This window comes from Carassius carassius, chromosome 40, assembly GCF_963082965.1.
Source record: "Carassius carassius chromosome 40, fCarCar2.1, whole genome shotgun sequence".
In the NCBI taxonomy this organism is placed as follows: domain Eukaryota; kingdom Metazoa; phylum Chordata; class Actinopteri; order Cypriniformes; family Cyprinidae; genus Carassius; species Carassius carassius.
Genome location: NC_081794.1, coordinates 17,908,619 through 17,926,146, shown reverse-complemented (window position 1 = coordinate 17,926,146; position 17,528 = coordinate 17,908,619). Strand labels below are relative to the sequence as shown.

Sequence of the window (17,528 nt, the reverse complement as noted above, 5' to 3'; positions counted from 1 at the left end):
CCAAAATGAACATTTTGGCATTAAATACTTACCCCCATGTCGTTCCAAACCTGTTAAAGCTATGTTTGTCTTTAGAAATCAATTTAAGATATTTTGGATGAAAAACTGGAGGCTTGAGACTGTGCCATAGACGGCCAAGTAAATAACAGTGTCAAGGTCAAGAAAAGTTATGAAAGTCGTCATCAGAATACTCCATCTGCCATCATATGTGCAATCTGGGTTATATGGAGCGACGGGAACAATTTTTGTATAAGCGAAGAAAATCAAAATAATTACTTAAATTATTCCTTTGTCAACAGTCTCCTCTGTGTCACTTCATATCTCTGTGCTGCGTGTGCTATCTGTGTCCTCCGCACCACAAGGATGCGCTGTTTCTACGTGTATTTAGCTTTGATTTGAAATAAAACAGCGCATCCTTGTGGTGCGGAGGACACAGAAGCGCACACGCAGCACAGTGATATGAAGTGACACAGAGGAGACCGTTGACAAAAAAAAATATTGAATTAAGTCATTATTATCGTTTTATTCACTTACAAAAAGTGTTCCTGTCGCTTCATATAACCAAGTGAGTCATTGCGATTGAATCGAATCATTTAAACAGTTGATTCATTCAGGAACAAAAAACACTGTCATATTGCTGAGAGACGCGAAACAGTGCTGTGGCTGTGTTTTGAATCATTTTTGTTCGCAGAATAGAGCAAAAACAGCCAATATGGTGTCTAAAACATAAGTCTCTTGATATTAACTTATTGTTTATTGAACAAGTGACATGACATTCAGCCAAGTATGGTGAGCCATACTCAGAATTCGTGCTCTTCATTTAACCCATCCGAAGTGCACACACACAGAGCAGTGAACACACACCCGGAGCAGTGGGCAGCCATTTATGCTGCAGCGCCCAGGGAGCAGTTGGGGGTTCGATGCCTTGCTCAAGGGCACCTAAGTCGTGGTATTGAGGGTGGAGAGAGCACTGTACATGAACTCCCCCCACCCACAATTCCTGCCGGCCCAAGACTCGAACTCACAACCCTTCGATTGCGAATCCGACTCACTAACCATCAGGCCACAACTCCCCTTCGTTGTATAAAGCCAATATCACATTTATCCAGGCTGATTTTTTTAATGGCACTATTATGTGATATTGTTTAACTATATAACATGATATAAATATATACATTTTCTGCCCCGTTATCTTGAATTATGTGATCATTCATAATGTATATTAATAGACTGAATCATGCAGTAAAAGAACGCTCTCTAAATGCGTACGCGCGCTAAGTTAGTGTAACTTAATCTCTTATGTGTGCACTGTGTAGATGTGTTTTGTTTGGTTTTTGCAACATACTCGATAATATCATGATGTCTCACGAGTGTAGTATTTGCAGTAAACATAAACTTCCCCTAGAAATGAATGAGTGAACACAAAAAGTAACCTGCCAAATTGGCAAGTCAGTGATTTGAGAGCGTTACCGCCACAGCTGATTTTTACCCACATTTGACGGGCTGGTGGTTGTTAATTTCAAACCCTGTTGATAATACCTTGTTATGCTACCATCCTGTTTCTAAAAAGCTACCCATGGCATTTCTACATGTATTTTTTTTAATTATCTTTATTTTGTTATTAATTGTATTTGAAAGCAAGCCATTCTGCCAATTATAATCATAGGAAATTGGTATCCAATATATATGCATGGTTACACTAAGAAACTTTGTTAGATGATTTTAAATGTTTACTAAAATGTTCCTTTGAATTATATTCTTGTGAAAAATGACAAGAAAACAAAATGAGCAATGTCAAAGGTAAACGATCTTGTTTGGTTTCTGTGCACATCTGCTCTATATTCAATCTAAAGTACATATGTTCTACATTTTAGATTCCTGAAATATCCAAAAATACGGTATTTAAGGCACAATTGTAGTCTTTTTGTTGGCGTTGAGGTAGTTTCCCTCATTATTGTGATTTCAGGTGTGCCGTGTCGGTGTTCATTTAGGCCTCGGTGCTTTCCTGCTTGGCTTGTGATGTGAACATTTTGACGCTGGCATTGAGACCATATGGAAAGAGGAGAGAGGTCGTCTGTCAGCATTCTAATGGGTCATGGCTACTCTGGTTTGAACTAAACACATAGTTTCGTGAGGATCGTTTAGGGTGAGACTTTAAACCAAAGAGCTGGACAAAATCCCAGACATTCTTTTCAAATTTCCTAGCAGCTAATAATGGAATCCGTCATTTACTGCATGCTTCTCAGGGTCATTATGGGATGCATTCACCTACCTGTGTAATATATTTCATGAAATTAACAAGGATTTTTGATTTATGGCATCATTGCTTCCAGTAAATGGATCACTTAATTTGGAATCTAGCATGAGCAAAAGTCTTTAAAAGGAGCTAAAATATGTTAGTCTCCCCCATGTGTCCATTGGTAGAATAACAATCCCAGCATCTGTTACTTCTTTTCATAATAGGTTGTATTCAGAAGAAAGCTATTTTGAATGCAAGTACTATAAATATACTCTAGCCCTGAGGTTAGTAAAACAATTTGTTTTAAAGAAATTAATACATTTATTCAGTGAGGAAGCAGTACATTTATCAAAATTGACAGGAAATACATTGCAGAAGATTTATTTTTAAAATAAATGCTGCTCTTTTTGAAGTTTTTATCCATCAAAGAATACTGGAAAAAAATATCATTTTCTAAATATATATATATATATATATATATATATATATATATATATATACATGCACATATACACTACCAGTCAAAAGTATGGGATCAGTAAGATTTGTAATGTTTTTTTTAAAGAAGTCTCTTATGCTCATCAAGGCTGCATTTATTTGATCAAAAATAGAGAAAAAAAAAAATGATTTCTATTTTAATATCCTTTAAAATAAAATGTATTTCTGTGATGAAATGCTGAATTTCCACCAGTCATTACGCCAGTATAAAGTGTCGCATGATCATAAGAAAGCATCTAATTCTAATATGCTGATTTATTATAAGAATTATCAATGTTGGCAACATTTGTGCTGCTAAATATTTTATTGGAAACTGTATTCATCAAAGAATCTTGAAAAAAGTATTGCAAAGTTAAAAAGACAGCATTTATTCAAAATATAAATATTTTCTAACAATATAAATCTTTGCTCTCACTTCTTAATAATTTAACACATCCAAGCCAAATAAGTTGTAATTTCTTATTTTTTTTTAAATATATAAATGAACATACCTTAACCTTTAAACTGTAGTTTATATTGTTAAAAAGATTTATATTTTAAATAAATGCTCTTCTTTTTAACATTTTTTTATTCATCAAATAATCCTGAAATAAGTATCACAGGTTCCAAAAAAAAAAATTAAGCAACACACCAGTATCCAGCACTGATAATAAATAAGCATATCAGAATGATTTCTGAAGGATCGTGTGACACTGAAGACTGGAGAAATGATGCTGAAAATTCAGCTTTGCATCACAGAAATCAATTAGATTTTAATGTATCTTAAAATAGAAAAATATTATTTCACATCTTAATAATATTTCACAATATTACGTTTTTACTGTATTTTTGATCAAATAAATGCAGCCTTTATGAGCATATGAAACTCCTGTAAAAAAACATTCAAAATCATTCTGATCCTAAACTTTTTTTTTCTGTAGTACACATACATACATATATGTACTTTCATATTTGAAGCCGGACCATATTTATTCAGAAAATAAGCTTTATTTTTATATTTTAGCATTTACAAACTGTCCAGGAACAACTATATTCAAAATCAAGTGTTCAGTCCTTTGGCAGTGGAATGCCCAACGCTGACTGGCTTTGTCCCTGCATTTCCTCTCGAGCCCTGTCCACTTGTTGCTGTGTGCAGTAGTCCTCCAGGAAGACTGACGCCAGGTTCCTGAGGCGTGGGTTCTGTGTGAGGGAGAAGCGCAGCATGCACTGCACCACAGCAACGTCTGTGGTCTCTGAGCGTGAGGCTGCTGTGGTCAGGTTCATTAATGTAGTGATGGCAGAGAGAACCGTCTCATCTCTGTTACTCGACAGGCAGGATATCACTAATGGGACTCCGCCGCTTTGCAGGATCTGATCACGGGACTCCCGCTCCATGCTGAGGTTACACAAACCACCTGTAAGATTTCAAACAATTTGTTGGTTCATGTGAATAGATTATAACAGCAGTTATAAAAGCTATACTAACCAATTCCAAACTCCACAAAGTTCTCATTCTCTTCTGTCAGCATGTCCAGGAAGAGCTCAGTGACCTGCAGCAGTCGCAGTGCTTCCATGTTGGATGGATCGTAGGCAAAGTTGGCCAGGTTTGCCAGCACTTGCTCTTTAGCCTCTGCCAAGAAGTGAAAAGACAAATGATGAGACAGTTTTCAGACAATCTAATACCTTTATTATAAAGACAGCTGTAAACGGTTACTGTATGTACAAACCTGATTCCGAAAATGTTGGGACACTACAAATTGTGAGTAAAAAGGAATGAAAACATGGCCTTGTCCCAACTTTTTTGAGTGTTGATGCCATAAGATTTAAAATCAACTTATTTGTTCCCTTAAAATGCTACATTTTCTCAGTTTAAACATTTGATATGTAATCTATGTTGTATTCTGAATAAAATATTGACATTTGAAACTTCATTGCATTCTGTTTTTATTCACAATATGTACAGTGTCCCAACTTTTTGGAAATCGGGTTTGTACTGATTATAGTCTGTCAAGTATAAGAACATAGCATGTGCAAACTGCTTAAAGCTCAAATATATAAAAATGTAGTGCATCTGCAAACAGTGACATACCCTCACTGTCAGTGTCCTGGAACTCTGTGACCAGACCCTGCAAATACTCAAACCGGTCAGATGCTGAGAAATAACTCTTTCCTGCCATCACAGATGAATCATGGGTAACATGGGTTTGACACCTGCAGACAAACAGACAGACCAACATATAGAAAAGGCAGTTTTATCACACAGTATAGATAGATAGATACTGTATTACAAAAAAAATACCATATTACAATACTATATTACAGGAACATTCGTGATAATGACGTTTTATTAACGGTACACCATATAAAACAAAGTTTGTGATACTAATCTACTCTGTTTCACAATACTGATACGACAACAGTGGACCATCAGTTTGTAATACTGACAGTCAAACAGACCATTATATAGAAAAAGCTGTTTTATCACACCGTATAAAGGTTTAAAATACTGTTAGATGACAATGATAACAGCAATAAAGACAAGGAATGAGGCAAAAGCGACTCACTTGTGCGGAATAACGCTGATGAAATTATTTCGTGCTTCTGCTATGAACTTGAAACTTTCAGTTTCATATCTACAGAAACTGTCTGCCTTCTACGGATTGTATATACAAATACATTTAATCCAGAATGTCATGATTTGATCAAAGATAGATGCATAGACAGCCGTAGAGTTTCGCATCGGCTGGTCCGTCAGTAAATACTACCCCCGCCGTTTGTGGTTCCTTTGAGTTTATTAAGTTATCTTATAAATTTGCATATAAGTAAAGTATAACATAACATTTCACTGGGTAAAATATAATATTCAGAACATCCCTTCTGCTTCGTAAGACGACATAACAAATAAACTGAGTGATTTTATTTACGCACGAGCCGGAAGTAACTTACTGCTTGGAGTTAATCATATGTGTGCAGCAGTGTATATTCATCCGTGTGGAGGTCAGAGGTTTCACTGAGACTTTTGCTGTTGTTCTGTCTGTCTGCTTACACGAAGACTATATTTCAGCATGAACCAGTCCAAACTGTCCCCTGGGAAGCGCCTTACAAAGCCGATTCTCTTTGGGACACTGCTCGTAGGTCTGGCCACAGCATTTCTGAACAGGTGAGATAACACCCCCTTGGCACTGACACAACGTGCAGATCTGTATAGCACTAGTGTTTTGATTATACAATGTTTGTACACACAATATTGTTCCGTTTGGCTGTGTGAAAACGAGTCCTGACAAAACATATGCGGATACATCATAAAATATAAAATAATTAATCCAATAATGCGAAGACTTTGATTAACTGTTAAAGGTTTATTTGATTGGTAAGATATTCTTAATGCGGGTATGAGTGAACAAAAAAATAGAAATTCAATACAAAAAAATGACAAAGGCGTTATCTGTGTTGGTTACTGCACATTTGAATTGCAATTACGTTACTCTGATGCATCATTATAGTGCTGCCTACAAGCATTCTTTGATGTGAGGTCTGATCATTCATACCATTTTTCTGCCTTTTGCATGAAGGCATATTTTCATGGAGGACTTGGCAGATCTCAGGGAGCAGGAACGATCCCGCAATGAGGCCAAACGGCTGGAGGTGCTGGAAAGAAGGAGAAGACAAATGGATGAACTTGTAGAGAAGAAAAGTGCAGGGGATAGATGAGATGACTGAATGGAAACCTGCAGGAAACCAACACTGAAGAAAACATGGGACATTTTTTTGCCAATAAGGATTTGTGGAGTGTTATAAAAAAAATTCCTTGAGTGTTCTGGTATTGCTGTAATGGGACGGAAGTTGCAGTAAGCAATGATTTGAATTGATTGCTTAGATCATATTTAGCTGTAACAGCTGGATTTGCGAGAGGATGAGAATGGTAAATATTAATGGGCCAAACAAATATGTATGTGCCTCATTCCTGCCACTGACAAAAAGCGAATTTTGTATTTATGTATATATATAAAAAATATATATTTTATGGTTAATCCAAACAATTTATTAATATTACAAATGCTATTCACCAGCTAAAAGCCAAAAAATAAATAAATCTGAGTTTTTCAAATATTTTATGTACCATTAAAACAATTTATTAATACATTTATGAAATTATGAGTAAAAAAATTGTTACACTGTGCAGTTAGCAATAAAGCATCATTTCTAAATTCCTTACATGGCAGTTGTCATCAGTGTTATTGTTAAGCCTGCTAAAAATTGTTTTTGTCATTTTAATGAAGCTGAAATAAAAATAATAGATAAACTTCAATGTTTATAAACTTAAAAAGTTATAAATGTTGAAACTTAAATACTAAAACTTAAATTAAATAGCTTTTAAATAAATTAAAGCCAAATAAAAGATTTTTTTTAAAGCACATAAAATACTACAACTTAAAAATAACTAAACTTACTAATTACTAAAGTTAAAAAGAAAAATGAAGCTAAAAATATTTTGAAATATTAATAAATACTAAAATTACACTGGCTGACATAAAAGCCTTTTTCTGAAGTCCTTCCTATAGAGTTAACATTTTTGTGTTTAATACAATAACAGACTCGTGAGAACACTAGCATTTATTTGAGCAAGCAAAAGTAACAAAAAGTGCTTTTGGAACACATTGCACTAACCAAAATGAATAAGATTTGTTATTCACAGCAAGGAGAAAAATAAGTTATGGATATTCCAACAAATACAATAAGGCTGTGAAACCAACCTGGAAAATTGTCACACCGTATTACTACAACAGTCGATTGTCAATATAACCGAACCCGTGTTTAAAATGCAAACCAGCTGGAGCCAAAACAAACCGTTTGTGTGCAACTCTAAAGATGTTTCACACTTACACCAGGCCACATGTCAGGGGACAAAAATAGGGGAAGTTTACTCATCTCAGGCGCACATTAGAACTTACTATAGATCCTACCAAAATAAAATGACCCTGTGAACCAATACAAAACATCGGGGTAAAATTAGAAACCAGTTTCCATGACATATAAGTGCACATGTAAGTCTAGATAGTCAAATCTCCACCCTTCATCTTCTTTTCTTCTTCAACATATATTAATAACATAAATTCCCTTTGTTTTCAGCTTTCACATACATTGCCATCCAACACTATAGCAATAAATACATTTTTGGACTGTGGTAAAAGACATCACATTTGCAAAGAACAGAGAAAACTAAATTAAATATGTACATATATGCTTATACCTAAATTAGCAGTAACCATAAATATATTAGATGGGTTTATACACTTTTTAAGAACTATTAACAAGTACTTCAGCAGTAAAATGTAGTATATTGCAACGCAGAGACTAGTATGTGATGTTGCCTGCTAGAGCAGGGCTACCATTACTAACTGCATTGTAACCCACTGTAGTCTCAAGTAGTGAATTGGTATATTGCTGTATAGTGGTTGTAATGGAGTTTGTGTGTGTCTGAGGGTCACACGCTGAGCACCAGGCTGGATGGAGAGTTGGAGCGTGGCGGAGCTGTGATGTTCGTCACGGCGCCAGGGTCCAAACCGTTCACTGTCCTGCTGTGCTCAGAGAAACATGAGACTGTGGTTAAAACCCTGTACAATGCAAGCCATCAGACCATTCATACTACTGTTAGAATTGTCACTAGCATTTATTTCAGTCCACACCAGCTGGATAAACTAGACTGGATTTAGTACAAAATAGCTCTACGAAACACAAACAGGCTTTGTTCCCGAAACCAAATGCAAAGTTAATATGTGTAGAAAAGCTGAATTGGTGTAGATAAGCAAGCAGAACAAACTAAGAAGCTATGAAACTGTAGATTTTCTCAGCCTAGACCACTCAATACGGCCCCCGGAGACACACCAGACAAACACTCTACTGTCCATCAGTACAAAGGTAATTCGATGACGTCCATCAGCTATGCTTCGCTGTGTCTGTTCTTGTTACCTTGAAACACACAAATATAATGTGTGTACTGCACCATTACAAAATCAAATCACTAAAGTGTACTGGAGACTGCAAAGGCCCGTCATCCTTCTTTGATAGCTCATCTATAGATCTGATAGGTCTTATGCAGCAGAAACACAAGCCCTGGACGACCTCTCCTACAGGACTCTCTGATTCAGCAATGCAGTGAGCTGCGTAACACTGCAGATCTTCAAGAAATCCTACCCTCCTCATAATCTTGAGATGTCTCTTTATCTGTCTTCTCGAATGGATTAAATGGCAATAAAGCTTCATATTTTTAAGAACATGCTTAAAGTCAACATGAAATTAAAATGTACTCTGTTTATTTTCATAATAGGGTTCCTGATGTTATTATGCATAACTCCTTTGATTCATATATATATATATATATATATATATATATATATATATATATATATATATATATATATATATAAAATCATAATCTTTCTTTTTTTTTACAACTTTCCTTTTCAGCTGATTTCAAATTTTTTGACCCCTTTAAAAAATGATCAGGTTTAGCTACTGCAGCTCTTCTGGTCTGTTCTGATACACTACCATTCCAAAAAAAAAAAAGTTTTTTTTTTTTTAGCTAGGATCAAAATTAAATTGAGCAAAAGTGATATAACGATTTAATAATAATGTCACAAAAGATTTCTGTTTTTAAATAAATGCATTTTTTATACTTTCTATTTATCAAATGATGCTGAAAAAAATTTAATCACAGTTTCCATAAAAATATTAAGCAGCAAAACTGTTATCAACATTGTTAATAAGAAATGTTTCTTCAGCCTTAAATCAGCATGTTTGCAATCATTTGTGAAGAATATTTGACAGTGAAAACAGAAGAAATGGCTACTGAACATTCAGGTTTGCCTTTACAGAAATTAATTATATTTTTTAAAATATTGAAATAATTTAAGTGTATATTCACAATACTTGTTTTTACTGTATTTTTGATCAAATAAATGCAGCCTTGGTGTTTCAGAAACATAAAAAAAAATCTTAATGACCCCAAACTTTTCTCTTATTTCCATGAATCAGTGAGGTAACCCAATACATTTTTTCTCATTGAATATCTTGTTGCAGAAATAGGTCATATTATGGAGTAAACAGAGTTGCAAATCTTGTTTCATGTTGACTTTAATAAGAAAAATGAACGTGATCAAACTAATGACTGTCTAATCCTGTAATTCAGTTCATACCGACAGACAGATGAGGAGAGGAACTCTTAGTTTAGCACTCACGGTGAACTCCATAAATGTAAAACTTTTTTTAGACAAGATTTGATGTTTTGAATCTTCAGCTAAGAATCAAAACACTGGCCCAGTTCTCTCACATTTAGTTAAATAAACCACATTTGAGCAAACCTATGGAGTGCACCTTCACACACAATTTGAGCCAGCACCAAGATGTTAGTGGAGATGATATGATCTTAACCTAGTGGATTATATACTCTATGTAGGGGGTTGTTAACCAGCATGCATGGACCCCCACATAAAACTCCTAGTCGGAACATTTACCCAGAAGCAACGCAGGGAAAATGACCCTCTCTCTTCTGCTGAGGAGAGAAACACACAGAGGTCTGAGAGAATTTTATCTCCTGTATCATTAGACTCATTATTACAGTCAATCACACTATCCTTCAAACTGCCTTCCATTTCTGTCTACACATTAAATACATAAAAGAAAATTAAGTTGTTTCTTTCTGTGAACTGCTTTCAGTAGAAATCAGGAAGTTTTCTAGGGCACAATGGGTGCCGTAGATCAAATAAGGTAACTGCTCATCAACATCTAAAGGTTTATTGATTGGGTTTTCTGAACTGTGGCAGAACTAAATGGCTGACTCACGCTTTGTCGAAGTAGGATGTGTGGAGAGAGTGAGAGTAATTTGAAATGTCCCCGTTAATTAGATTTCCGTTGACGTTTGTGACATAGTTCTTCCTGGCTGCCTGGTCCTTGGCAAAATTTCGACAGGCTGCGAGCTTGGACTCTAAAGCCTACGAAAAAGAATAAAACACTTGGATTAGACACCAAATTAATTTCTGCAAATGGGGATCCATGATTAAAAACGGGAACAATTATTTGTCTGAATAGCTATCAAAAGTTCAATCTCCAGTGTTTACACACCCCAACTTTGCGCAGTAAATCCCCTACAATATTGAGCGCTGATATTCTGGCAGACGGCGTGAGGGCTGCATTAGTGGAGCTGTTGGCCAGAGCTGCAAAAGACAAGAACCAAGTGAGTCATGCAAATACGTGCGACATTGTAAACATCTCAGAGTGAAATTTAGCCGTCTACCTGTCTGGCTGGTGAAAGCATTGTCCAGGTTCTTGCTGAGCGGTGTAGCTGGCATAGACAGGGAGGCCTGGACTGCGGAGTCTGTTTTGTCATTGTCTTCAGTTGGAGAGCTTGGGGCCGACATACGCATCACCTCTGGCCGGCTCTCTCGCACCGCAAGCTCTTGCCGCAAATCTACAAATCCACATATTAAGTTAGAGAGCAAGATATCGATTTATAATATTCACTTGCAGACCATAATGCTGATCTGAGTTTGTAACATGACTTCATTCCACAAAGCAGGCAGGAAAAGTTTTTTTAGTGACAGAACAGGATCTTGAGCAGCCTGGAATGAGGAACTAGCTGTAATTACAGGAATTTAGAGAGGAGAGTCAGTGAATACCTCTGGCTTCATCTTTTAGTCTCTGCACAGACACCAGGAGAGACTCCTTCTCATCCAATTCACTCTCCAGAAAGGCGTTCCTCTCGATGGCCTGGTTCAGCCTCTGCTCAAAGTCCTCCAGAGATGTAATCGTGGCTCTGTGGTATCAATCCATAGCAGAACCAAACTTAAATTTGGCAGAAATAGCAGAATAGTGGAAAGGCATACAACCTACCAGGGCAGAATTCTTTAAAACCAAGCTAGTATCAAAACAGACCTAATTTTCATTTCTTAATGTGTCATTGTGCACATTTCCTAAAAACTTTTATAAGAATGTTTCACTTTCCATGAAACTATTTTCATAGGGTCAGTGAGATTCTTTTAGTTAGTTGAAACTTCTATTGAGCAAGGATGCATTAAATTGATCAAAAGTGACAGTAAAGACATTTCTAATATTACAAAGGATTTCTATTTCAAATAAATCCCTCTTCTTTTCCTTCTATTCATCAAAGAATCCCAAAATATCCCAAAAATATTAAACAGCCCTACTGTTTTCAACATTGATAATAAGAAATGTTTGTTGAGCACCATATCGGCATATCAGAATGAAGGCCATCACATGCATAACTTACATTTGAAATATGTTAAAATAGAAAATAGTTAGAGTAACAATTACTTTATATTTGATCAATTAAATGCATCTTACTGGCCCAAAATTCATACCTGTAGTGTAATTTCCTGCTCTGAATGTATTTCGGGGGGATTTTAAATGAATTGTGAATGCCGTTTAATGTTATCTTTAGGAAAGAATTCTGGCTGTGATACATTTGTGGTGAAATGTATGGTGAAGTATAAGCTGATGCCCTCTGACCTCTTAGCTCTCTCCAGGTCGTCATTGGCCTGCTCTAGCTCTCTGACATATTTATGCAGCTGCTCTTTGATGCCTCGAGTCTGGCTGAGGTCGTCCTCCAGCACGGAGATCTGTTTATAGCTCTGAGCATACTGATACTCTAGCTTCTCCTACAGGAGAGAGAAAGCCAAGACACACACTCATTAGACCTGTCCTGGCTTCAATGTTCTTTCCACGCGGTCAGCTCACACACTCTCACCTTGAGCGTGTCGAGCTCATGCTGCAGTCTCTCATTGTCCGCCTGCAGGTCTCTGATGCGATGCTCTGCTTGGCCCAGTTGTGTCTCCAGCTCTGTCTCCAGCTCTCTGCTTCCCTCTTGGAACTCCAGCAACTCCTCCTGTGCCTCCTTATAACTGAAGATACCGTTTATCACTAATGGCACATGCATAAAATGTTCATATTCTATTTCTTAAAGTTTGCCTTGAACTACAGCCTACTGAACATCGAAAGTTGTATTAAAACATGCTTTGGCAAACAAGCAAATAAAAAGCTATGAGATCCATTACCTAGGAGATGTGTCTAAAGTAATGAATACACACAGACTGGTAATAAGAAGTCATCAGAAAACAGCAGTTTGGCATTTCCCATAAATGCAAGGTAATATAGGCCTGTTGTTAAGTAATATTTCTTTCCTGGTTTCATCTAGGGAAAGGCACAAATACAGTCAGGCCATCACTATAGCATATTAACAATGGAAATATGCAGAGAACATTAACATCAATGCGTTTTTAGCTATCTGGGCTCTTAAAACCTTCGACAACTCACTGATTATTCCATTATTTAATGAACGTGATCTAAGCTGACACCATTACTAGCACAGTGTGAATGGGGCAGACTGCATCTGCTGTAAATAACCAGTTTTGTTTACAGTGTACCGGTAACCAGCGGAGAGCACTGCCCTGGGCCTCCTTATATAATCACCAGCCAGCATTATGGTCTGGAAGGATCTAAAAATGGCATCGGGGCAATATTTCCTTGCTCAGCCATGCTATAGCCACGTGAGCCAGGAGTCAGGGCAGGACAACCTGTTCATGCAGGGACAAGGAGACCACTTGCAGAAAGTATGTATCGCTCGGGACAGAATCAAAATCACACAACATCTGTGACTCATTTTTGCAAGGTCTCTGAAGTACTGATTAGGGTGTTGGACTGGGTATAGATGGAGTTATCACATGTCACATATAGAGGAGCCTGTGCTTCAAATGCAAGTCTTAAATCATGATGAACATAAGTGGTACTCTTGTGAATTCATGGCAGAGACTGACACGAAAGGGAAGAAAACCTTGAATGAAGTCCTTGTTGTTTTCTTTGTGCACACAAAGAATTCTAGTAGCTTCATAAAATTGTGGTAGAACCACTGATGTAACATGGACCATTTTAACAATGTCATTACTACCTTTCTGGGCCTTGAACATGATAGTTCCTTTGCTGTCTATGGAGGGTCAGAAAGCTCTGGGGATTTTTCAAAAATATCTTAATTTGTGTTCTGAAGATGAACGAAGATCTTACTGGTTTGGAACGACATGCGGATGAGTAATTAATGAGATAATTAAAATTTTGTGTGAACTATCCCTTTAAGTGGCTGCTAACTGGCCAAGTCAAAAAAGCCCATCACCCAAATCTCTATGCCTTGGTTCCCTCAGCTGAAGCAGGACAATGAGATTTTCACCCCATCCACCAGGTGACAAATTGTCCCATTAAATTTTTATTTTTACAATGCACAAATACATATAGTGGACTTGTTTGACAGCTAAAATTAGCTCAGGAGCTGGTGCACAATCAAAAAAGGAACAGCTGATTTGCAAATCAAATCTTTTATTCGGATTACATCGATAGAGGGGTTTATCTGAACTACAAACCCCAGTCATTTGTTTTTTATGCAACCAGATGTAACCAAACAGTATTCTGATAATCACAGACTTGGGTGTACCAAGTATTTGTGTGTGTAAATGCCTGTCTTTACACAAAGGAAATCTGAAACACTCCATGCTGGAATCAAGAAATGCTGCTTTGGGATGCAATCTACCAAGCAACAAGCTTGTTGTGTAATCTTTTTATATTACAACGCCACTGAGAGCTTTTCAATGGTACAATTAGCAGCGGGAGCCTAGATCAAATCACAAAAAGCTAAACTCGTTGAAGGAAATTCCCAATGTGGCGGATTGCATAAGACTACTGTGACTGCCTTAAAACACAGCGATTTCCTCGATATGGCTGTCATAATGTAAGGGAAGGTTGCATAGGTTTTACTCCCAGCATTAGAGGCAGTGTTTTGTTTATCCAAAAGACAATGTGAATAGTGAAGTTTGAGGACAACATGAAAGAATGCTATCATGTGTCAGACTACAAAACAGAGAGCTGAGTGACGCTCAATGCTGCTCACTGTACTGCTACTTACCTTTTCTTGTACTTGAGTGAAAGAGCCTTCCAGAAGTCAATTTCCTCGTCTTTGGAGGTGAATTTTGGTATCATACTTGCATCCATGACAGATAAACCTGAAAGATTATAGAAAGCACCAGTACTGTTTAGCATACAAAAATAAACAAAAATGTAATAGAAAAAATAAATACAGAAATTATGAATATTACAGTTAACTACAAAGGCACAGTATTATGCAAAAAAATATGAACACGTCACACAACATGTCAATGTTGGCATCTGTTGGTTGTTGGTTGTGTCTCCCAAGTGATTGTGATTGTGCCAGTATACTGAGTTTTATTTGATGCATGCCTGTGACTTTAACAAAATAAAAAAATAAAAAAATATGGAAACTGTTTTATCTATCCTTTAAAAGTTAAAAGGCTATGCTACCATTCAGAAGTTTGAAAATGGAAAGATTTGTTAAAATTTTTTATGCTCACAAGGCTGCATTTAATGAACCAAAAGTATATTAAAAACCGAAATCTTGTTAAAAAAAAAAAAAATAATTTTTACAATTTATTTTCTTTATTTTACTGTTTTAAAATATCATTTATCCAATCGAATGATCCTTCCGAAATCATTATATTACAGTATGCTGATTTGTTTGGTAAAGGAACAATTATTCTTATTATTAATGTTGAAAACTTTTTTTTTTTTTTTTGAAAAGATAGTTTAATAGTTTTTTGTGGAAACCCTGATACATAAATAAGAAATCTTTTACATATACATATATCTTATACATATCTTTACATATATTTTTGACCAATTAAAAGTATCCTTACCACATAAAATCATCTTCTAAAAAACAATGCATCTCTTGTATACGTGACCCAACCAGGACAGACCTGTGACCCATTTTTGTGTCACAACCCACCAGTTGATCGATCAGCCTCTGATTTCACAGTCTGAATCTAGCAGCATGAACCTCAGTTCACCTCTGACTACTGCTGTCCCAAATAATCAATAGAACTCAGCCCATAGAAGCTTCATGTATCCTGTTCACACACGCAAGAACATAATCACCCTCTGGTTATAGGTCACTGTCTGACAGAGCATGACTCTTTACTTGGTAACTGTGATCTCAACACTAAACAGAAACAGAGGGACAGTTAAACAGTCCATCACAGACAAATTATATTTATTGAGATACAGTAGACTCAATGTAGCCTCTAATCTACAACTAAGCAGACAACTAAAACCCACAAACCTTACCGGCACACCCAGACTTCACCACCTTTTTTTCTTTCTGTTTCCTTATTTAATTCATTCTCTCTTATTAATTACTTATCATTGCATATCAAAGTTAACCTGGTATCCTCTTAATAAAATACTTAAAATCTGTTTTACTTACAATTAGGCTGTGTTCCCTTTTGTTTAATTGAAAAGAGGTCAGTCTATAAATTGTATGTCAACACCTAATGAAACCTCTTCAGATCTAAATGTACATTCTGCTCAAACAGCCAGCCAAGGATTAATAAATGAAGCATCCTCAAATTAAAGGTGTTCACAAAATTAAGAACGAAAGGTGGAAGATGTTAAAAAAAATTCTAAATGGCAAAAAATATGTATATAAATAACCCTTCATAAAAGATGTAAAATTATACCTGCTGTTGCCATGCAGCTCAAATATACATCTAAACTATACAGACTATACAGTATATTTACCTTCAAATATACAGTCTTAAGATACAGAATTAAATATTGATTTTCAGTCACCTTAATGGTCATTATAAACACTTAATGAGCTGATGCGCTGTGTTAAACAGCACCAGATGACAGGCGTTATTTACTCTGTCTAACAACTAACGTAATACGATCAATAATATTTAATCATATCTTCTGCCAACACAAGTATCGAAAACCAGAAACAAAACATCTGACATATTTCTATTCAAATACCACTAACACCACTATAACTCCTCAGTTTTGACTGTAGCGATACATTAGCTAGCCACGAGCTAGCTGACATTAGCCGGCTAACAACAACATTGATGATGCGCTTTGTATAGACGCGAATAGATATGAAAATGACAATAAAATGATGTCGAAGCGCCTATTTGTGGCTACAGGAGTGTGAAATGGTACGTTAGCTTCTTTTTCTCAGATGATGTTGATGGAGCGCAGGCAGGGTGTTGTCTTGTTATCTATAGCAGTAAATCAGTGACTGGAGTTATCATCTGTGATGTTTAAAGATCATGTGTTAAGATTGCGATGTGAATTGATGAACTCACCTGAACATTTCCAGGATCTTTAACGCTGATAGTAGGACTGACTGTGATCCTGCCACAGCCTTCAGTATTTCAGCATCTCTCTCTCTCTCCCTCCCTCTCTCTCTCTCCCTCCCTCTCTCTCTCTCCCTCTCTCCGATGACGTCTGTGAGTCATGTAAAGTGATCCTGGCGACGCCTCTTTTTTTCTTCTTCTTCTTCTTCTTTTCTTTTTTGGCATTCTGCAATTATCAGTGCATGACGCAACTATATTATTTTTTTATGTATTTATTTAGGGCTTGAACGTTAGTTAAAATAACAACAGATATATTGATATTTATGTAAAGTTGGTTAAAAAATAAAGATGTATTTATTTAAAGCCGAAATGTTATTTAAAAATAACATAAATATATTTATTTACGGCTGAAACTTTAAATAAATAAAGGTAAAGTAGCACACTTTCTAATAATTTAATGATCCAATTGAATACATTTATCATGTAGTTACTTGTTATGGCCAAATGGAACAATACGGATATAATTATCTGTGACTTAAGATTAACAGTGACCCAATTCTTGATATCTGGTGTGGCAAATGATGTCGGATTTACCATCTCTCCCA

The 17,528-nt window shown here is 36.2% G+C and overlaps 2 protein-coding genes across 8 annotated transcripts; both read right to left on the bottom strand.

Moving 5' to 3' along the window:
- Positions 1-3,704: 3,704 nt before the first annotated feature.
- Positions 3,705-5,468, bottom strand: armc7 (armadillo repeat containing 7). The gene is made up of 4 exons (XM_059532323.1): positions 5,281-5,468; positions 4,806-4,927; positions 4,203-4,346; positions 3,705-4,131 (listed from the first exon to the last, which is right to left on the bottom strand). The coding sequence occupies exons 2-4, from the start codon at positions 4,891-4,893 to the stop codon at positions 3,785-3,787; spliced, it is 579 nt and encodes a 192-aa protein (XP_059388306.1). The 5' UTR covers positions 4,894-4,927; positions 5,281-5,468; the 3' UTR covers positions 3,705-3,784.
- A 1,844-nt stretch (positions 5,469-7,312) lies between these two features.
- Positions 7,313-17,057, bottom strand: ndel1a (nudE neurodevelopment protein 1-like 1a). 7 transcript variants are annotated; one of them, XM_059532318.1, is made up of 10 exons: positions 16,933-17,057; positions 14,679-14,775; positions 12,480-12,633; positions 12,242-12,390; positions 11,392-11,528; positions 11,010-11,183; positions 10,838-10,929; positions 10,559-10,707; positions 10,231-10,268; positions 7,313-8,295 (listed from the first exon to the last, which is right to left on the bottom strand). In XM_059532318.1, exons 2-10 carry the CDS (start codon positions 14,762-14,764, stop codon positions 8,285-8,287), a joined length of 990 nt encoding a protein of 329 aa, XP_059388301.1. In that variant the 5' UTR covers positions 14,765-14,775; positions 16,933-17,057; the 3' UTR covers positions 7,313-8,284. The 7 variants fall into 7 exon arrangements, with proteins under 7 accessions (XP_059388301.1, XP_059388303.1, XP_059388302.1 ...); XM_059532320.1 differs by having other exon boundaries at positions 7,313-8,292; XM_059532319.1 differs by having other exon boundaries at positions 10,231-10,265.
- Positions 17,058-17,528: the final 471 nt, after the last annotated feature.